Source organism: Dermacentor andersoni, chromosome 7 (genome assembly GCF_023375885.2).
Source record: "Dermacentor andersoni chromosome 7, qqDerAnde1_hic_scaffold, whole genome shotgun sequence".
NCBI classification, from domain to species: Eukaryota; Metazoa; Arthropoda; class Arachnida; order Ixodida; family Ixodidae; genus Dermacentor; species Dermacentor andersoni.
The window spans coordinates 105,366,839-105,390,357 of NC_092820.1; the positions used below are offsets into that span (position 1 = coordinate 105,366,839).

The 23,519-nt window shown below is 44.0% G+C and overlaps 1 protein-coding gene across 1 annotated transcript in view; it reads right to left on the reverse strand.

Annotated features, from left to right (window-relative positions):
* The window catches only part of LOC126533998 (uncharacterized), a 147,980-nt gene that overhangs the window by 84,895 nt on the left and 39,566 nt on the right, over positions 1-23,519 (reverse strand). Inside the window, exon 2 of the mRNA XM_055072564.2 lies at positions 2,915-3,002. Coding sequence (XP_054928539.1) covers positions 2,915-2,981 — 67 coding nt within the window. The 5' untranslated portion in view covers positions 2,982-3,002. The remainder of the gene's footprint in view (positions 1-2,914; positions 3,003-23,519) is intronic.

Sequence of the window (23,519 nt, forward strand, 5' to 3'; positions counted from 1 at the left end):
GCCCACAAACGTGTGAAAGCGTAGACGAGTGTCAAGTCCGGCGTAGCGACTGCAGATTTAATGACCTGGTAAGAATAAGGACATTCGAGGTACCCGCTCTTTCGTTGATTACAACCTTTCATTTTCTTTTACGTTGTTATTTCTACACTTCAATTAAGCATAACGATTTTTTCTCTGAATTCTTGGATTCTTACAGTGTGTTTACACATTGAAAGCTGGAATCACTCTATGCGAAGTCAGAACATGCGATATACCTGCAACGTATGAACATCCAATGATATATTTAGCACAAATTGCAAGCATAAATGTATTATGCAGTATAAGGAAAATCAATAGGCACTCAATGGTACTCTGATACACCGGTTGGTACGAGTCTTGCTTATATTTAGTCGGACAACTCATGTGTAAGTCCGATGTACTATGGTTACTAAAGCAACTCGGTGACAGTAATTCAAAACAAGAAAAATAATCAAGGAGTTTTTTATAAATTGGTATGATCATTGCGTCCCTTTATCGCGGTATTTAAAACAAGACCAAACCGTCAGCAGGCTTGCTGTAACCGTGAGGCCAGTCTTGTATTAGCGGTGCCAGACCCATAGACTTGCGCTACAACAACACCTGAGACCCCATATACGCTGACTGCATACAATAGCTGCATTCGCCCAGCGAATTATCAGATGAGTGTTCCGTCGCTAACCGAGAGGTCATAGGTTCATTTCACAACTACAGTGGATATATACAGTGCAGGTGGAATGAAAACCTTTCCGGCATTTGCATTTCCGTCAGCGTAAGAAAACAGCTCTGCCATAATATGCGACTATTTATTACCGCAAATCCAGTTCATGCAGCAGAAAACTGCTCCTTGCCATCTTTCTCGTTCGCTAGTCATTTCCGCCGATATTCGTCCGAGATCGTCTTCCCCAAAGTTCGTACCCTGTTCCTTAAGTACACAATTTATCTATCATTATTCTGAAAGCGTAGTGGGGACACGTTTATTTATCTATCAGATCGGTGTAACGTTTATCTGCTGTTGCTTATTTGTATTTATCTGAGCACGAACTATCGCATGACTACAAGTAATTCGTTATCGCCCTTTCATAATAATCGCTCGCATATATGACGCCAACCGCAATGGCTTAGGCCCTCTGAGATGTTACCAGATTATCACATGTGCAGCCCGCTACTAGACTGGCTCATTCTGCGGAATGAATTTTTGCATGATCCTATAGCCCTTCTATTTGCAAATAACAGCAAATTGCTCAGACCATAATGCCTGGAACAGGCCAAAAACTGAGCATAAAGGAATTAAGTAATGGCATTGAAAATAAACGATGAAAGATGAAAATAAACTTCTAAATGATGAGACTTAAACTTTAACCAAATGCCAGTTCTGTTTGTTTTGTAATTATCGTTCGTATTTTTATTATATGTACCCGAAATTTTAGTGGCCCGGGTATTGGGCCTATAGATGCCTGTTTCGATGTCGGCACCTGCATTAAATTTTCAAAATAGAGAAATGCCTTTTTCTGTGTTTTGCCATAGCCTCATCTTGCTTACAATGCTATCCCCCGCTGGGGAACTTGACTTAAGGCAGCGAAATATTCAGGGTTTAAGGCAGCGGAATGTTAACAGCTTTGTATCAGACCAGAGTGTCGCTGTGAGGAGGGCTGATACTGTTCGGGACCAAAGAGATGAAGGTGGCTTAGCGTAGTTGTGCGCTAACTTCTCGTTTTTTGGAGAGGTTATCGAGAAAGTTGAGTGCGCGGGCGCAACTCTGACCTGCAATGTGGGGCTCATTTTCCACGTTCAGTAAAGGTTCGCCCCAATCGGAATTGTACCAGCTACTGAAAGGTGGTTCGCAACATCAACACTGGAGAATCTACTACGTCAGTGCAGCGTCAATGGTGTCACGTAGTGACGGTGAATAGCACACTACAGGAAGACTGCGTATCACAAAACTAACTCGTTATTAAGCAAACTTGTGCCCCTGAAACCAAGTGACTTTGAATGCACAACCACTGAGGTGAGCACGGTCGATAACTTCCGAACATGCTGCCATGAAAAAAGTTTACTATCCACGCAGTCGATTGTAACCTTGTGTTCGAACGAGACGCCATCTAGGATGGATTGCGTCATCCACAGTCACGCAAGCGGAGCTCCAGCTTCTTATAAAATAAACCAGGGCTAAATAGCAATTTGAAACTCTGCGAGAAGGGGTGCTATCACCGGCTTCAGAAATACAATTGACGGTCTTGTCTGATGCGTTCACCTGCGCAGCCTACGACCAGGCGTGGCATACATGTGCCCAAATTGGCGAATCGCCGTCTGACTGCCGCTTGAATTTTACGATATCTCTTCACAGGGCACGATGGGTGCTCCAACAAAATGCCGCCTGTGGTTGGGGCAGGACAAGGGTTGCATGCGACAGGGTTCCCGACCGCTAGTAATACGGAAGAGTTATTCGGTGTTCAAGAGCCCTGCTTTCAGGAGGTAATATGCTGAAGTAAATGAGTAGTGGCTGTCATTTGAGATCAAAAGTATTGGCGCTTATTAAATCTGACATTGTCTATTTCGGGTATTCACTTCTCTCATTCGCGTACTTCACTCTGTTGTTTAATTGTTTCCGGAAATGTGGTAGACATCAGGTTGATGGTTCATCTTCAAGGTAATTACCATTAACTTATCTCTGCCGTATGCCCTGTGTTCCGTTTTCGTTTAGGTATAGCAGCAAACCACTAAGCAAAACCGGCCGATGATAGTTTCACTATATTCACTAGTTCCACTATTTTCACTACGTCACCAATTCGCTACACCGAAGCAATCACGCCTTCTTTCGTACTCCCACTCGAGGAACTATACGGAATAAAATTTCTAATAAATGCTGAATAGGCGCTGGTAGAAAAACAGCACTCACCTTGAACAATGCACCATTCGGCACATATTAGAAAGAAGATGATCCTTGCTTGATTGAATGTGGTCATGCTTTTTGTAGAATATGATAGCTGTTGACATAAAAAAGGCAAAAACGTGGAAACATGAAAAAGAGTGATATATTCTAAAGTATATGTTTGAGATAGGCAACGGATTTAAGATCACGAGCAATTGGGAGTGCGTAGACGCAGCTAATTATAAGAAAATTTCGCGGAAGCAATACTGCGCCTTTTGCGATCGACTGGTTTGTTCACGTCTATGATGTAAACGTCGTTATTGTTTTTTTTGTATGTTTTCATTAATTTTTTTTTCTTTTCGACCACAATTCCCTTACACCAGTGCCAGTTTGTAAACCAGAAATTCTCATCTGGTTAACTTGTGATGCCTTTTCTCCCTTTCAGTTACTCTCTTGACAACACTCGTTGTTGGGCTAATTGGTTTATTAAACTTCATAAATTGGAAGGAGGCAGAAAAGAGAGAAAATACCTATGAGATATAGCACTGAGGCTCTAATTACAACTGAAACGAAAATTCATGCTTTTCAGATGCGCTCAACAAAAAAGCGCCACTAGGATAAAGCCCTATTCATCAGAGCTTTTAAACTCGATAAATGTATTTCGTGTACCTATTCCCGCCTTTCCTCAAGTTGAGAGACGTATTACAAACACAATCGCACAACCTCCATGCCTGACTAGAAACCCTCCAATGGCATTTGTGCGAAGGTGTGCCAAACTTCCTAATATCATAATTGATACATTGAAAGGCTGCTGGAGCACCAGCGCTGTCGTCCCTTCACTCTCCACGTTTTCACGACGAAGCTGTTAGCTTCTAGTTGGTCGAGATTTAGCCGAGTGCGCACTTTCGCTCACAGCAAAACTGGGCACTTTTGCTCACAGCAAAACGGCAGCTACAGAGGTATTGTGTTTGAGTTTCGGTGTAGCAGAATCATGTTTTCTCTTATATTTCGAATTACAATCCGATGCCATCATGTCTGCAGGTTGTGCGCGAGTTGTATGTTACAAATGTTCTGGCGCATGTTACGTTCAGAAATGCAATTACTATAATAAAGCACTTGCCCTAGGCGGAGGCCATGCAAGAATGAGGATGTAGCGTCCGCGGCCACTCAGAAATATCCCAAGCGGCCACTGAATAATGACTTTCTCGTTCAGCTTCGGCGTTACAATTGTATGTTTTCTCGTATATTCGAATAGCAATCTGAAACTATCATGTCGGCAGTTATTGCGTAAAACGAACTTTACGCATTTTTTGATGCATGTTACTAATAATGGTTCATTTAGTTCAATAGTTCAATAATACACTTGCGCGTGGTGGAGGGCCTAGAAGGATGAGGATGCATGCTGCACTTCCGGACACGTCGTGAGGATGTGACGTACTTAGCTTGTGGTGGTGGTGACACAGGCGGATTTCTTTCTTGTTTTTCTTTCACGCTGTAAACACCTTACTACCTTGTGTCACGAATTTGCGACATACCGAATAGTTGTTGACTCCGCATGACCGACGTGAAATTACAGGCTAGCTTTAGGCTTTGTGCGTTCTTTTTTGACAGCTCCACGGACACCTTTCTATGGTTTTGTATTGATACATGAAATCAGAATGTTCGTCAAATCGTTTTTCGTTCTTGCGCTGCTCAGCATTTACTATTACCATTATAAACGCTCCGCAATTTGAATTCATCCATCAGATGGTTGGATTTTCCCTATGTCACGAATTCATTACACCGAGAAATCACCCCTTTTTTTCGTACTTCCACATTAATGTGGGATTGCACTGCCTGGCGTGTAAACAAATAGAATAGGAGCCCGATTTAGCGGCGCTAGTGACATGAGGCGAGCAGGGAGAGCTTGACATCTGTTGCTGTAACAATAGTGGAAATTCGAGTCCTCTGTTTCACGGGTTCTGCTTTAATGCAACGTTCAGGATGCGGCTGTGTATGACACTTTTGTACTTTTGTGCTGTTTTTGTTTTTTGAGCGTGGCTACATGGTTCGGAGAAGAGCTTCAATTAATTTCAAGTTGACGTGGTCTTTTTGTATAATGCATGTACCATCTTTTGTTGTATCAAGTTTACTAAACCACTTCTTCCACCAGAGGTGACAGGGATCACAGGAGTCTCACCAACGAAAATGAGGAGGACAATGTGGTAATATTTCGATACAGGTCGTCTCTGTTTATTGACATGACTAGCGAGGACGAGGCTAAAACTGCAGTTGCCCCGAACGCGTGGCTCTTAGCAACTGAGAAGATGTAAGTAACGAAGACATCTTGGATTGAGAAATGTAATAGGATGCTGTAGCAAGGATCTACCTCACAGTGAGAGGGACGAACGCCCTGGTAAATATTTTAGGATTTTCAAATTGAGCAGCATGCTGTATAATATGAAAACTGCACTGCTCCAAAGCAGAGCGGCGGCATACTATCATCGTCCAGGAAAACATTTATAGTGGCGAAGACCGTGTGCCAGTCAAAATCAAGCCACTTCCAACTTCTGGCGAGAGGAGGAGCATGTGGGTTACTGGCTACTTGTAAAAGACACGCGGCAGCGGTGAAAATCTAACTGTCAGGAACATATGTTTTTCATGTGCTCCAAGTGCAATGTCTAGCTCTGCCTCAATAAACCCAAGAACTACTTCTTCAAAACTCATGAGCACATCAGACGAGTGAGAGCAATCTGTAAGTTTTATAATATAAAAGGAGTTTTACAACACACGAACCATGCATCAGTCAGGTACGTGCCCGAAGGAATAAGTTTTCATAATTGGCCGAAAATGGACCAAATGCCCAGCGTCACCAATTCACGAAATACCACCTTTGAGAAATGCAGCACTGGAATGACGTTTACCAGCTTCTTTCATAAAAGGCCAAAACCAAAATCAACCACCACGTTTGATGTTCTTTCTCTAGCTTAAATTATATCTGACATTAAAGGGTTAAGTAAATAAGCCTTAACTTTGTGTCGAAGCACTAAGATGAGGTCTATAGAACCATTATTCTATGTGCGAAATACAGTGCCACTATTAGAAGCTTCGCTGGTCCAGTTCATATTCCTACTAAATTTATTTAAACAGCCAACAGAAAGCTTACAGGCATTTGCCGATAAAGTGTGCTGAGTGTGCAAAGGCAATTGTATAACTGCTGGTAGAAAGAACATAATGACGTTCAAGGCGTCTTCACAAAAAGCTCTTGCAATAGTACAGGTCGTTCTCATTACCGTGTTCTCAAAGGATCCTCGCATTGAAGCTCTCTCTCCACTCCGTGATGATGATTCATTGGCATACTTTTTGAAATGGGCGGTGACAGATAGTCGTCTAGCCTGCTTGACTGAAGCAGGTACGCAATGCATCTTTTTGTTTCATTATAGCATTTTTGTACACATCATCTCGATCTGTTTTTTTTCCTCAGAAATCCTCTATCTACATGGTACCGGTACCTATGTCAGCAACAGATCCAGTCGCATCAGTATCTCCCCTGCTTTCCTCCACCAATAATTTTAAACATCTATTGATTATCTCGAGTGCTGACTGATTGATGCTTCCGCCAAGTTTAAATCTAAGTGCTACTTTAAGTCCTACGTTACGTACCCGTCTCGGTAGGTCAACCCCTTCGCATTCCATAAGGATGTGCTTAGTGGCCTCCAGATTTTTGCTGCAGCATATAAGTGCCCCTTCTAATTGCGATTATTTGCTCCGATATGTCAATTGTCCTTAGGCAACCGGCTGGAGCCTGAAATAGCCAGGCACTGCCTTTTGTGTTATCGTACAGACTTTCCTCGCCAATTTCTATCTTCCCATACTTCCTGCTACCATACTTCCATACTACCTGAAGTGCCATTTATGCCAGTTACCCCTAGATGATCCTTTCCTTGTGCGGAGCTCAGGGAAGTCGCTCTGACTTTAGAACAAGGAACTTGGAGCAATGTGTACGTGTTTTCACTGGACGTTGAAGACCTGTATTATGCGAGTCCTCATGACGGAGTGCTCAGCGCCATTAGGAACAAAATCGAAGACTTTGGTGAAGTTAGGTTCAGTTGTGCAACCGGAGTCAACAGTGGCGAGTTCTTAGCATTGTTGAGCTTTTATCTTCATTCCACTGTCGTTAGTTTTCAAAACCAACAGTATATACAACGCAAAGGCATTTGCATTGGATCGTCGCTCGCTCCCATTCTTTCAGACATCTTTCTCAGCGCCTTTGACAAGTGTGTAAATAGCATTCTGAAGCAGTCATGTGCTCCTTCCATAATTAGGTACGTTGATGACTAACTGGTGGTTGTTAACGAGTTTCCAGGGTCTAGGCTAGATGACACTGTAGAATCTATAATTAACACATTGCATCGGAGGCTCTAAACTTCACATGCGAAAGGCCTTGTGATAACAGCATTCGCTTTCTGAACCTCAGTCTCACTCTGATGAGCACACATGTCTGCTTCGAACACCAGCCGAGGTTGAACAAGCAGCTAATTTCATACGACACTGCACACTCCAAGCTAGTAAAAAGAGGAGTTGCAGTGACTTGTCTAGAAGAAGCTCTAAATAAATCTTGCAACCACAAAGTAGAAAGCAGTTTCAATACCCAGTTTCAAGGCTACGCCTAGCCGGTTTCCCTTCACTCTTGATCTCTAGCGTCTGCGATATGCTTCTTTAAAAGATCGAACAGGCAAGAGAGGGCACTAACACAAAAAAGTCATTTAATAGGAAGAGAATGCAACCGGTGGCGATGGGAGCTTAGGTGCTGTTTCGCTACTATAGACGACAGCCGACAGGCTTTTTCACTTAACAGGCCATTTGTCGCTTTTGCAGCAAAGACACCGACGGCGTCGGTCTGCTTTGAAAGCAAGGATTTCATAAATTTCGTTTGACCCACAGGGCCTTTGTATAGGTTCCTTTCTAGTTTGGAGTTCACCAAGCATAGCTGCTCAGCAGGAACGCTGACACAGGTGCACACAATGCTCATGGCATTAGTGGAAGCGAGAAAGCTTCCAGTAATGGTGCGTCCACCTGGCTTCCTCACTTTTGGAGTCGAATTAATGCATTTCGCATGCGTTAATTTGTGCTGTTCAGACGAGCTGAGTGCCTAGTATTCGTAGCTTGTAAAACACAGAGACTTCCTGAAATACACAGTAGTAATGGACGCAGTGATGCGCGGGTGTACACTATGCGCGGGTGTACACGCTGTTATATTAAAGTATTTATTAGCATTTTTTCCAAACCTAGAAATGCTTCTAAATGTATATTGTGGTCAAGATTTACAGATTTCAAAGTTTGCATGTTACTTGGAGCCGGCTTTTTCCCACTAGAAAGAATATTGTTCATATTGGATGAGTGGACTGAGCTTCATTTTCTTCTGCCATAATCTGTATAGTATCATACCGCACTTGAACGGCTACTCTAAAAACGGTGTTTTCCCGTAGAAACTGCGCCAATTTCAAGCACGTGGTAATCAGCGGTAATGTGAGTTCATGTGCCCAATTTATTGCTATGGAAAAACATGTTCGGTTACAGAGCTGCTGTTTCACGTTCATTTTTTCAAAAACGACATCAAGCTCTTCTGAGCATTACAATGTCGCATTCTCATGCACCAATCTTGATGTGGCGTTTCAAGCGCACAATCTGTCGCCAGAATGACTCAGATTGAAATTCGGTATTGATATTTAAAAAATTTACGTTGGGACAGTAAAGCGATATTACACAATAGTTCTTGCATGAAAAAAAAAAAACGATTTCGCAGCAGCAACTCGTGAATTTTTCAGAGTAAGCATGTTCAGCCAATAATTGCCAAAAGAAATGATAAGTTTAAATCTGTGCTTCTCAATGACAAGCACATGCCCACAGAGCACATAACTTGCCATTCTATTTCGTTCCTATCGTTACCGGTGCTGTCCCGTTTCTGTTACACTACATGCTTGAAATTCAAGTTTAACTTACAGGGTAGGTGCAACAGAGTAGGTTGTCAAAACTTTAATTTTCATTGTTATGTGCCAAAAACTCACCAATTCATGCTCGCTTGCAGAAATTTCAGAATTTGGTCGAGACAGACAAAAATTAAGTGTTTATGAAACAGGAACATTGGACGCAGTGTTACCTACTTCGTCACCGACATTAGCGAAAATCTCAATGCTGTCGTTTCTAAACATTTTGTGTCAATGATACGAAAACGTGATACCTTAATTTGAGGAAAACTGCAGCTCACCCTATGTGCACCAGCTTCATACGCAGGCAAAAGGAACCTTCTAAAATTCTCCCGAATCGGCCTGCTCTGTCAGCCTTCTGAGGACTCAGCATTAACGAAAATCAGGTGTTATATTAAGTGCGGACATTGATATAAATGTCTTCCGTTCTGAAATTGGGGGCTTCTGAGAAAAAGCAATTGAAATTCGCATCTCAGACAATGTAAAAAGTTGTGAAACTTTGTTTTCAACTAGGCAACCGATCTGACAGTTCTAAATATCGTCTTTGTTTTGCGCACATTGCTTGTCACTGCTACAAGCTCATCCATTGGTCACTCTTTGAAAATATCACTAAACAGACTTACAGCGGATAAACTTGGCACATTCATTCCTCAGTGTTAACGACATTTGAAAAATATAACGCTTGCTGCTTTAATGACACCACAGCTGTCAAAGGGAGTGCGACAGCGGTTCTCGTTCGGCTCTGAAGAAAGCCGACAGCCACCTGTGCGGCGTGGTCGGTGTCAAATGTCTTTCAAATAACAGGCAGCAACGAAGCCACAGTCCAAGCCCTCCAATTATACGTCCAAGGCATTGGTGAGCAAGCGCAGCCGAACACCGGCGTCACTGGTTAACTATCACACAAACAACCTGCAACCTTCCGAGCTTACTGGCCCAGGCTGAAGAATACAATCAACTGCTTGCGGTCTGTGAAGAAGTGAATTCTCTGCCCAATATGTAGATCCGAAACGAGCACGCTTCGAACGCAAAGATAAGAGCCTGCCATTAGAGCAGCGTGTAATTTCGCTAGGCTGCAATTAGGGCACGTGAATAGAAGCCTATCGGTCTACCTACACTATCCCCTATGTAGTGAAAGAATACCACCCTGATTCCCGCCGGGGAAGGATCACGCTGTAAGCTAAGTGCTTTAGTAAGGTAATAACCCGCAAGAAAATTCACTTTCTCCAGAAGGCCCTTTCCGCCTTGGACAGTCTGCTGTCGTCTCGGTCCCCAATTTGAACGTGTGCGTAGTAGCTCACAGAAGGAAGCCATCACTGCGCATGAGTTCAGAATGAACTTGTCCTAATAGGTTGCTACGTCCAGAAACAACTTCAATTATGGTACATTCTGACGCGGTGGTACTTCAAGGATCGCATCAAGGTTTTCAGACTTCCGTCGCAAGCCGCTTCCGTCGCTGGTCACCTTCTTCTGCCGAAACTTCAATTTTTCGAGTTGGCATCGCACTCAACCATATCGAAACCTCCGCAACACTTTCCGGAGGGTAGTTCGATCATGGCACTTTTCCGTGATAATGACGTCGTCAAAGTACAGTTGGATTCCCGAAATTCTCAGCAGGAGTGTTTACATACGCTGCTGGAAAAACGATGTTGCCCAGGAAAGCACCAAGGGAGGCTGCTAAACCAGGCAAGGCCTTTCGGCGTGAAATGCGTCGTCATCATACTGCCATCGCCATGCCATCATTGTCATGGCGGACTCCAGTGACCTAGTGTCTTAGAAAGAGGGGCAATCGCTAAGACGCTGTATGTCGCAAGTAGGAGAAGCAATGGGAATTTCAGAATCACCACTACAGATCGTAAATAAACATTTCTGCAGCAATATCTTGTACTGCTTCATTGCTTGAATGCTCATCTTAGTATGTTGTACATTATTAGATGGGTTCTTTATTTCTTTATTTTTACTACACGCCGCAAGTACTCCACGAATGCAAACATTCGTAGACCCCAAAGCGTAAGGCAAAAATTTCAATTATATTTTTATGGTTCCAGTTCTACATGGTGCGGTTTCATGGTGTATATATCTAGTTTTCTGCTTCCTGTAAAGGAATATGGAGTCGATGGCTTGCAGCCTGTATCGGCGTATACCAGAACATAGTGGGAGATTGGCGAAAGCGGCGCGCGAATACATAGAGGAAAGTGAGGCGTTGTCTATTGCAGCAGCCAGAGGGGCTGCGTGGTAAAATGGAGGATTGTTCCCGGTCGGTCTAGCAGCGGGCCTCTGATACGCGCTTGAATGTAACGCGATAGCGATAAAGGCACGTGTCGCAGAAAATCTGACGTCGGCGCCCCGCGTCCAGTGTCGACTTTTGTAACAGCAGAATAATAGCGAACCATGCAAACCCTACCACGCATACATAACCACGCAGAACCTCCATGTAGAGCAAAGCGACTGAAATAACTGAATTTCTCCAAGCAAAATACGCTAGAAAAATCATAAAGTACAATTTGCACACAACTTACAGACATGATAGCGTTGTGCTGTAATTTGAAAATGCGAGAAAACATAATTAGGTCACGTGGAAACTGAAATGCAAACTCCTTTTCCAGCATTTCTACCATCGACAGACCAGCCACAGCGTCGAAGAACCGCGCGCCCCTGCGTGCGCAAATCTCTGAGGCCACAGAGTGGCGCGCCCGGTTCTTTACAACACCTCCAGTTGCGCTCGGCTCCACAGCATCGCGGTCCACGTAAGAGGCCGCGCTTCTACCAGAAAGATCGCCTTCGTGCATTGCGTTCGCCGCAAGAGTTTCTTGGTACACATTAAGGTTACATACGCTGCAGATGCCGGGAAGCGTGAGAAGCATCAGGGGTCTTTCGAAGCTATTGCGTTCCGCTCTTAAAGGCGAAGCTTAAGCGTCCTGCAAATTTTTTTCGCCATTATTAGCCATTAATGCGATAACGTAGGCCAGGTTAAGTTTCACGTCACTGCAAAATAAAACTGCATTGACTCACTGCAGAAAGCACGCATGTGGGCGTTTTCAACTCTGCGAATTTATATATTTCTTTCCACGTCTGCGATTTTTCCACCACAATTGTCCACACTCACGTATCATTGCAGGAATTCATTGCACGCGTATTTATTCATGCTCGATGTAATTTAATAGGCGTGCCACGTAAGTTGCACCAATTTTGAAATATATGGAGATACTACGCAGCTCGATAGAACTAAGACAATGTTGTTTGCCGTTGCGTAGAGACACTCAGGTTATTTTTGTGTTCCACCTAATTACACAATTAGTATTAATTAATCAACTTCTCATATGGGCATAAATGAGGCGTCAGGGCAAATGGCATCCTGAGGACATGGTGAACAATCTGAGCAGACGTCTACTGAAAACGTCGTGACGTGGTCATCTCCTACAGCAGACAGCATTGCGACCGACATGGTTTAGGGTAAAACTTCTTTCGTCAGGTCAAAATTGACAACGGGGAGGCATGTCCGGTTATCGGCTTCGGTGACGACGGAGCGGTGCCAAGTGATATTGCGCATCAAAAGGACATCAGGAACCGGTATGGCGACGTAATCACCATCGGACACAGGAAAAGATGACAGCAAACTGACGAGAGTCACAGCTTTAGGCGGCACTCGTACGAAGGTGGTTGTACTTAAGTTCTTCGGCAGTTCGGCACGAATGCGCGACAGTAGAGGATGTTCGAGGCATAGAGTACCGGCCGAACAGTCCATCAAAGCTGAATGCGCCATAGAAAAGTCGAGTCCGAGGAGTAGGTCATGGGGACAACTGGTAAGCACTGTATAAAGAACAGTTACGTGGCAGTCAGCGTACTGATACGGGAAGTACACAATCGAGTGACGTCAACAGTGCTGTTATCGGCCACACGCACGACTCGTGTAGTAACAGGCTTGCAAAACTCCCTCAGTCGATGACGGAGCTTACAACTAATTATGTAAACCTGGGATCAAGTACCTATTAACGCTGTCAAAGGGACACCATCATCGTGAACATAAAGTTCTGGCTCGTTTGGAGCGTCAATGGAGGATTTCGACACGACGAAGATAGTGCAGCTATATATAGTGTGAGAGAGAGAGAGAGAGAGAGCGTTCGTGAGGATTGCGCATTGAAAATTGATCATTTCAATGCGCACCGCCTCGGACTGCTTTGCCACCCCTACCGTGTCGGCACTGACGCCACGCCAATAACAAGAGCCCCACTGCTGTAAACCTATACGTAATTTTTCTTTGGGCTTCTGCAGCACGTGTTCGTTTTTCGTAGGATTTAGCACAAAGCCTTACACGCAGGTCTCCTGTTAAGGGCAGTGCAGCAAGCGGTACGCAGTGCGCGTTCGATGGCGTAATGTAGATGCCTGAGGCCGACCAATAAACAATGACACATTTTTTTTATTTATTGTGCTATTAACACGTTTATTTATCGTAAAATATTCATTGTAGGTTATGCAGTGCATCTTCATGACAGAGCCTAACGTATTCAGAGCGGGCGCGGGTGGTCCGTACTCTAAAGATCGCCTCAATTGCAGAATAGCTTCGTACCACGGCAAAAAGAAAGGCTGAAAAATTCGTCTGCGACAGTTGAATGAATGGTTGATGTTTATTGGTGTGTGGGCCATGTATGACCAAAAGAGCGCCATGCCTGTGGTAATGAGTTTGCAGTTTAGTTATGAGTTTTATGAAGTCGATGGGACCTGACTGTAAAGGGGCCTTAAAGATAGGGCTCTAAAGCTAGTAAAATCTGTATAAGATTAGGGCGATGACATATGACGTGTACTATGAACATTAAGATGCATTTTAAAAGAATGATAAGATGTATAAAATATATCAGATTCTAAGATTGCCTAGAGCACTACCGCCTCCTTGAGTCCTTGAGACACAAGGGCCTGGAGGCATGTTCCATGTAAAACAATTATCGCAGCGGCGTCCTCTGGAAAGAGGATGCTCTACAAATTTAATGGACTTATAACATGTAAGATAACATAATTTAAGAAACCGAGGACTTAGTGTTAAAAAGCGGTTTCGTACCAAGAAACACAGCCGGTTGAAGGGGGAAGTATTAACGGTATGCAATAGGAAAATGTTTCTTTCGCTCAACTTCGGCTTTCCGACACTCCAGCAGCACGTGGAGGACAGTCAGCCTCTCAGCACATCTACTACAGGTTGGAGATTCATTTCCAGAAAGTAGAAAATAATGGGTCCCAAATGTTGTCCTATTCTGAGTCGACAGAATAGGACATCTGTTCGACATTATTTTGTTACGGAGGGCCAAAAACCTAACTATGGCTTTGTCAAGTGCAGCTTATTATTTGTTTCCGCGTCCCACAAGCGTTGCCAGTGGTTCCGCAGTTTCCTTCATAATGGAGGCTTCAGATCAGTAGTAGGGACCGCAGCGGTAAGAGTAGCTTGCGACGTAATTGACCTGGCCATTTTGTCTGCTAGAAAATTTCCATCAGTGCCTCTATGGCCAGGTACCCAGCGCATAATGATATGCTTGTTAGTTATGTATGCTCTACACAGAACGGAGTAGAGCTCAATAAGTACAGGGTTCTTGCGTTTAGATAGTGACTTCAGGGCTTTTACGGCGCTTTGAGAGTCTGTAAGTATGAGTGTTTTTCAAATTTGTGATTTCAATATATGCTTCATTGTCGACAATAGTGCATGGGCTTCTGCCGTAAATCGACTAGTTTCCGAGTGCAGTGCGCCGGATTCTGAAAAAGGTGGGCCAATGTCTGAGTAAGCAATCCCTGCATCCGACTTGGAAGCGTCCGTATGAAACTCAGTGCAAGAGGTTTTTTACCGGAGTTCTAAAAAATGCCTTTTAATATGTGCCTCTGGTGCATGTTTCGTGACATCTAAAAACGACATATCACTGTCAGTGAGCTGCCACTGCCACCGCGGTAACAGTTTCACCTGAGTCATAGGACAATGTTCAAGAAGTAGAACAACCATTTCCTCAATAAGATTCCTCACACGCAAAGCAAACACTTTCCTCACTGCAGGTTGGTTATAGAGGAGCTTAGCAGCGGCGACATCGTTTATGGTTTATTAACAAGGATGTTCAATGTTCGCTTATACTATGGGAAAATATTTAAAACTGCTATATGACCGCTGCATATAAAGTGACAACTGATTTGATTCTACGTACAGGCTCTGGATCGGACTTGTCCTAAAAGCACCGGTCGCGAGACGGATACGCAGATGGTGGACGGGGTCTAGGACCTTTAGTGCACTTGGTGTTGCAGAACTATAAGTTATTGCTCCTTAATTAAGGCTGGAGCGTACAAGACTGTTATATAAGTTTAGAAGGTACTTTTGATCACTACCCCAAGTAGTGAGTGACAGAAGGTTGAGAAGGTTCATAGTTTTCAGACATCTTATTTTCAGATTTTTCATATTGGGAATAAACGTGAGCTTTCGGTCTAAAATGATTGCAAGGAATTTATGTTGGCTGCTTACAGAGACTTGGTCTCCCTTTATCGTAATACTATGCAGCAGTGCTACCCCTCTCTTGTTTGAGAAGAGCACGCTGGTACTTTTTTGGGTGTTTATTTTGAAACCGTTCTCATCCGCCCATTTAGACAATTTGTTTATCCCAAGCAGCACTTGTCGTTCGCAGGCAGCAATATTACTTGATTTGAAACTTACTAGTACATCATCAATATAAACGAAATAAAACATTGCGCGTGGAACGGCTGCATGCAGGCTTTTCATTTTTACAATAAACAGTGTGCAACTAGGTACGCCTCCCCTTGTGGAACACCAGTTTCTCGGGTGAATGATTTAGATAAGACATTTCCAACTTTTAAGCGAGCAGTGCGGTTAGACAAATAGCTTTTCATTGTGTTTAACATGTTCTCACGGCCACCCATCGCAGAAAGATCGCGGAGGATCCCGAATGGCCAAGTCGTGTCGTACGCTTTCTCTAGATCTAGAAATACTGAAAGTAAAAAGTGCCTATGAATGAACGCATGTAATGTTTGCCTCAATGCCGACAAGGTGGTCTATTGTAGACCTTCCCTCTCGGAAACCGCATTGAATGGGGTCTAGCTTGTTGTTTCTTGCTAGGAAGGTGATTAAGCGCCGGCTTACCATTTTTCAAAAACTTTGCACAGAGAGCTTGTTAGCGCTATTGGCATGTAGCTGCTGGCTAAGGCCAGGTGTTTCCCTTGTTTGAGTACGGGGATGACTATAGCTTCTATCCAGGACGATGGAATATACCCCGCCGGCCGCATTGTATTGAATAGAGATAGGAGTGTTCCCAGAGCTTCAGGGTGTATGTGCCTAATCGTTTCGTATGTGACACAATCGCCAACTGGCGCCGAGTTGTTGCAAGAAGCGAGAGACGCCTTAAGTTCCGCCAAAGTAAATGGGCAAATGTAGTCATCACTCGATGACCCTTTGCGGTTTAGGAGATGCCGCTCCTCACGCTCTTTGTGTCGTAGAAATGTTTCCGTATAGTGCGATGCACTCGAGATATATTGAAAGCGTTCGCCTAGAGAATCCGCCTGATTTTCCAGGCTATCACCTTGTCTACTTACTAACGGTAGGGGATGTAACTTCCGTCCTCTTAACATATTTACCCTGTTCCATACTCTTGTTGCATCAGTGTACGAATTTATACTAGAGATGTAGCTAACCCAACTTTCTCTCTTTCCACGTCGACGTGTTCTCCGGCCTTGGGACTTGACTTGTTTGAAATTAATAAGCTTTTCGGCAGTTAGACGATTTCGAAGCAATCTCCAGGCCTTATTTTGATTTTTCGTGGTTTCCGACATTTGTCGTTCTACCATGGGATGCGACGTTCACTTGCCAGTCGGTTAGTTTGCTTGATACCTTTAGTTGCAGCGTCAATAATAAAATCCGTTAGATATGCCACAGTGTCGACTACATTGTAACCAGCAATGCTATCTCCGCCTAAATACGTCAGCTCTCGGAGCAGTTCCCAGTTGCATGTGTTCAAGTTCCATCGCGGTAAATATGTCGAGCATCCATCCTGTTTCGTTAAGTTTAAAATAATTGGAAAGTGGTCGGTCCCAAAGGAGTTCTTCAGACCAGTCCACTCAAGATACGGAATTAGTGTACTCGATAATATACTTAAGTCTATGGATGAGTACGTGTTATGTTGGACACTGTAGTACGTTGGCGCTTTCTTATTAATTTTACGCGCTCCTAAGCAGGAGCGAAGGTTGTCAATTAGGCGTTTAAGTCGCCGACAAGTATGTAGGGCGCCGGAAGTTCATATATAAAGTTTTGAAATTCAGTTTTGTGAAGGTGGTAATTAGGAGGAATATATATATAGAGAGAGCTAATAGTGACTAGCTTGTTAAACAATACCCCTCGAACAGCAACTGCCTCTAGGGGCGTACGGAGTTTTAATTCCCGGCAGGCAACACCTTTGTCATTTATAATAGCCACACCTCCGCACGACACGACCGTGTCATCACGGTCTTTACGAAAAGTAACCTACTGCCGGAGAAAATTAGCGTATGTTTGAGGTCCATTTCTTGAACACACAGCACCTTTGCACTACATTCATGTAGAAGGTCTTTATTGTTGTCGAGGTTATGTAGAAGTCCTCGCACATTCCATTGTTGTATTTGTGTCTCTATTATAGAAAATGTGTTCTGTGCTGGTGTTTAAGATATGAGGATTAGCTCAAGTCCCCTTTGGAGGTGCCGTGACGGGAGTTTTGTCTTTTTTGGAGTGGTCTAGAGAGGCGGGCCGCTCCTTTGGCGCTGGTGGCGCCGTCTGTCTGGTTGTGTCCATCGCCTCTTGCGATGCGCTCGACAGGCGCCCTTGCGAGCGCTGCATTTGATGTGAAGGCCTCGTTTTCGTAGACGAAACCTTTGAGGCCGCAATTCCAGAGGTAGATGGCCTCTTCTGCTGGGACAGAGGAGCAGCCCTAGCAGCAGCCGCCGGGAAGGGCGGATGGCGTCACTGCCACCTCACTGTGTGTGGGTCGGACAACCGCCGGAGGCCGTTGCGGCGCTGCCACCTGATGTGCCACTTCGCCAAAGCTGTTTTTGGCAGGTATGCTGCCCACGTGCGTGCCTCTTTGAGGGATATGTTTTTCTTAAGTTTGATTGTGACTATTTCTTTTTCTTTCTCGGTGGCAGCGGCAGCACGAAAGGCCATCGCTTGAACACTGATCTGCGTTTTCGCACTTTCGCCTCCACCGCGGCTTGGTTGCCCACGCTGAACCTGACGAAGGAACCCGACTGCGCAAGTGCGGCAGAACGACCTCGATCTGGGAACTGCCTGGAACCACCCACGGCGTGACAAGTGACCTTCTCTGAAGATATAAGGCGGACTGCTCGGATCTACCAGCACTCGGCTGCAGCGGCAGCACGAAAGGCCATCGCTTGAACACCGCTCTGCTTTTTCGCAGGTTGGTGTCGTTCCTTGTGATCGCTTTTAAGAATATGTGCTGCTTGCTGCCACTGCCGCCACCCTAGTATTCTGCTATCGTCCTTTTTTGTTGTTGTTGTTTTGCTGGAAACTGCTGTCTGTAACGCACGATGTCGATGGACTTTTGTTCCTCATGCAATAACAAGTTTACTCCCGAGGAAAATTCTGCCGAATGTACTGTATGCAACAAATTGTACCATCTCGGAACCTGTGCTGGGCTTACCCTAAAGCAGTACAAAAGTAAATCGGAGTCAGCCAAGCAGAAATTCGCGTGCCCCACATGCAAAAATGGAAACAGCAAAGGAGACAATCAAGGTGAAAAGCTGTCTCATGATGGGATAGCCGACAATAAAACCCTACTCGTTACTATAAATGGAAAATTAGACGAGCTGATGCCACTTAAAAAACTGTAGCTAGCATTGAAACAGCCGTAGAGCTAATGTCAGAAAAGTATGATGAAGTGCTAGAAAGGCTAACTACCCCGGAAAAGTAGACAAAGGACATCCTAAGAGATTGGAAATTTTGGAGAGAAAGGTCGAAAAATAAAGAAGAAAATGAAATGTTGCGAAGTGACGTCAATGACCTTGAATGGAGTAGCAAAAAGCTGAACCTTGAATTCCATGGAATTCAGTCCACCGAACCTCAAAATCTGCTAGATAAAGTAAACGCTGTGGCTGACACGATAGCAGTTTCAAGGCTTTCGAGCGCAGACGTCGATGCAATTCACCGGCTACCTGCTAAGCACGATTGGATCCCAGGAATAATAGTTAGACACAGCAGGCAAGCTGTCACAGATAAGTGGCTCGAGTAATAGAATGAACTGAGGGACGAAAAAAAGCAACATTGCTATTATAGAAAATCTGACTAGTCATAACCGACGTCCGTTGCGACTGACGAAAGACTGGGCAAAACAAAATGCATATCAGTATGTCTGGCACAGGAATGGAAAGATCTTCTTGCGCAAAACAGATGACCAGTCGGCAATAGTAGTGCGCAATATGCGTGACCTTCCGTCTCAGCATATTTTAATGTGTCCAACAAATGGGTGTAAATTGTGTTGTGGGAGTTTGAAATGCTGTTATGGCTGCTCGGGAGTCCGTGTAAACCGTAGTGCGTTTTGAGTCAAGTGAGCAGGGTTATAAGGCATTCGAAGGCAGCAGCTTCACCAGGGCCAATGAAAAGGGGGCGTCGTTCTCGAGAAGGAATGTCAGAGGCGGAGCAATGTACGCAAAATTTCTGACAAATCGACGGAAATATGACCACAAGACTACAAATTGCGGACGTCATTGGCACAGGTCGGTACAGGAAAATCAAGAACAGCACGAATTTTTCTGGGATAAGAGTGGACGTCAGATCAGTCGACGAGATCACCGAGGACAGTGATTTGGCGACAATCAATGTGGCACTTCGAAGAATTTTCATTTATTTTTCATTTATTCAACTTTAAGGGCCCGAAGGCATTACATAAGGGGGGGGGGGGGGGGGGGGGGCGTGCATCAAAGTCGAACAGCTTCATAAGCAAGTTACATAATAAAGTGCACATTGGTTGTAACAGGTACAAAAAAGAAAATGTCAAAAAAGAAGAAAAGGGAACATATACACAGTACCAACAAGGCGATAAATAAATAGATGTGATGTTCATGTGGTTATGTTGGCATTATCAAAATTGTTTAGTTTTTCGCGAAATGTTTTGCGGTCGCTGCACGAGACAATGTCGTCCGGGAGTGCGTTCCAAAGTGTTATGGCATGCGGGAAGAATGAGCTGCTCATCGCCGTCGTCCGGCACTTTATCGCCGCCAGGGGGTGAGTGTGAGATAAACGGGATGATGTGCTGAACGGGCGTTTTAAGAGGGCGCGTCCTGAATGGGTGAAGTAAAAGAAAGTGTGAAGAAGGCAAAGACGAGAAGTTACGCGCCGTGAAGCAAGCAGTGGAAGAGACAAAGTTTCTTTTAAGGTGGTTACGCTGATATGTCTTGAATATTGTGACGTAATGAAGCGAGCAGCGCGGTTTTGTATGGCTTCTAAGTCATCGGCGAGATAAGCTTGTGAGGGATGCCAGATGGATGATGCGTACTCAAGTTTGGGTCGCACATACGTTAAATATGCTAGTTTTTTTTTATTTCAGACGATGCGGATTTTAAGTTACGTCGTAAATACCCTAGTGTGCGTGAAGCTTCGCAGCGAATTGTTTGAATATGTTTCACCCATGAAAGTGATGGCGTCATATGAACTCCTAGATATTTGTAAGTACACGTGTGGTCAATAGGAACAGAGTTAATGCGATAAGTGTGGTGTACGGTGGTGTGTTTGGGCGTGAAGGATATTACCTGGCATTTAGTGAGGTTAAGAGGCATGTGCCATTTTTCGCACCAAGAAGCGATGGTGTCAAGGTCGTGTTGTAGGGCGATTGTGTCGTTAGATGTATGAAGAGGGTTATAAAGAACGCAATCGTCTGCAAAAAGCCGCAGCTTCGTTGATATGTTAGTGGGAAGATCATTTATGTAAATCAAAAACAATAGAGGAGATAAACCTGCGCCTTGGGGAACCCTGGAAGTTACACTGGTAAGGGTTGACTGAAAATTAAACTGAACGCGTCTCGTTAAAAAATTTTCAATCCATTTGATAATCTCGGGGCGGATACCGAGGGAGGATAATTTTGCAAGGAGATGCTTATGAGACACGCGGTCAAAGGCCTTAGAAAAATCTAGAAAAATTGCATCTATTTGGAGGTGATCGTCCATGTGTAGTAGTAGGTCGTGGGTAAATTCGGCAAGTTGAGTTTCGCAAGACAAACATTTACGAAAACCGTGTTGTAAGGGGTAAAAAAATTGATTGATTCTAGGTAATCCATTAGGTTAGATGCTATAATGTGCTCAAGGAGCTTAGATGGGACACTGGTTAGAGAGATCGGACGGTAATTAGTAGAGTTATCGCGCCTTCCTGCTTTAAAAATGGGGATTACCTCCGCTTTTTTCCGATCGTCGGGAACGTTTCCTGTGTTTAAAGATTGATTAAATATAAGGTACAAAAATTTTGTAGAACGAGTTATAGTACTTTTTAGTAATTTGGTGTTTATCTCGTCGCAGCCAGCCGAGGATGATATTTTAAGAGAGCGAATTAGATTAGATATGCCATCCGGGTTTATTTGCACTTTAGGCATTGTTTTTGCCGAGAAGCTTGGTAAAGGTTCCATAGGGCAGGGATTAGGGACGTGAAATACCGACGTGAAGAATTCATTTAGGGCTGCTGCGGAATTATTAGGGCTTATTAATTCATCATCTGAGTCAACGAGATTTATTTCGTTAGTTTGTTGTTTCGTGGAGATGACACGCCAGAATTTGTTTGGGTTTGAGCGAAGCATTGTAATCAGGTCAACAAAGAAGAATTTGTCCTTGGCCTCATTTATTGCTTTAATATATTCAGTCTCACAGAGGCGATGTCGCTCCCATGCTTCAGGACTATTTTTACATTTGGCGGTTCTGTAGAGGCGTTTTTTTCGGTTAAGTAGTGATTTTAAGTGTTTGTTAAACCATGGGTTAGTTGAGTCGGACTTAATAATGATTGTAGGGATATATTTGTCTTTTAAGCTCAGCAACGTGTTTTTATAGAGTTCCCAATTAGCATTCACAGAACGGGTTGCGTAGGACTTTTCGAAGTGTTCATAAACGCGAGTAAGTTCATGATTGATTAGCTGAAAGTTTCCTCTATTATAGTCGGTGATTAATTTCTTCGTAGGTGATCTTCTTTTTAGTGGTATAGAAAGGGATACATGAAGAAGGTTGTGGTCGCTAATTCCGGGCAGTATTGTCACACTTGATATGTCATCAGGGCAGCTGGTGAGTAAAAGATCAATTGTGTTATCGCCTCTAGTGGGGTTGGTTATTGTTTGATGGAGGTTGAAGTCTAGTGCCAAGTCTAGGAATTGTTTGGATTCATTGAATGGCGACTGATTAGTTACTGAAAGGAGGGCCCAATTGATGTGGGGGTAGTTAAAATCACCGAAAAGAAAAATAGGCGCATCGGGGAATTTATCTTTTATGTTTGTAAGGGAACTGCGAAGGTGATCACAAAAAAGCGGATGACTGTCTGGTGGTCTATAGCAAATGCCGTATACTGATTTAACCGAGGAATTATGTACACATACCCATGTTAGTTCTAAATTGCAATCATGGCAGATGAGTGAGGACGATAGGTTGTTGTTCACTGCTATAAGGACGCCGCCTCCTCTCCTTTCCTTGCGGTCATGACGGTATAGCGTGAAATTCTGATTTAAGGGGGAAATTTCACAATCTTTGAGGTTGTCAGTCAGCCATGTCTCGGTGAGAAGAATTAGGTCTGCGTCGATGTCTGTGATAAAACCATGTAGCTGCTCACGTTTCGGAATTACACTTCTGATGCTCGTGAAACCGATGTTTACATTTACTGACAAAGATGAACGGTTGCTTGAACGACCTTTGTTGTTTAGTCTGTGTCATTCGCTGTAGGTATCAGCCTTGTCACGCGACTGATGTGCGTAAGGTAGTAATGCAGGGGGTTTTGCGCATTCTAGGACAGCATCGGTTGCAGTGTCATAAAAATATGACTTATTGCCTACGTGAAGTTTGTCAACGGAAAGTTTAAAGGCACATTTCTGAGGACGTATGAACTGGATTAATTTGGAGCGCGCGTGGCGAGTAGAGGGAGCGAAATCTTCTCTGATAGCGTAGTCAGTTCCTTTCAGTTGGCGGCCGCAAGCAAGAATGTTTTCTTTAGTCTTGTAGTGATTTAGCTTTACAATAATTGGTCTCTTCTTTTCGTTACCATATTTGCCTAAGCGGTGCGCACGTTCAATGGCGTTTCCGTCCAATTGCAGTTTCAAAGTGTCAGCGCAAAGTTTTAGGATCTTTTTTTTCAGACTCTTGCCAAGTTTCTTTTTCTGTGTCATCGAAACCAAGAAACAGAAGATTGTTCCTGCGCATTCGATTGTTAGTGTCGTTGCTAGCCGCTTTAAGAACCGCGATGTCACGCCTGATTTGAATTGCCTCGTGGGCAGCTGGGTCGGGATTGGTTTTCGGGTGTGCGATTTCCAGTGCGGCTAGCCGGTTGCTAATTTCTGTGATCGTTTTGTCCTGTGTTAACTGAGCAGTTTTTAGGTCATTAAGTTCGGTCCGCATATTATCTTGGCATTCTTTGAGTTTAGTTATGACAGCTAGAATTTCTTTGGTAGGACTGGGGTTCAGCTCAACGTCACCGG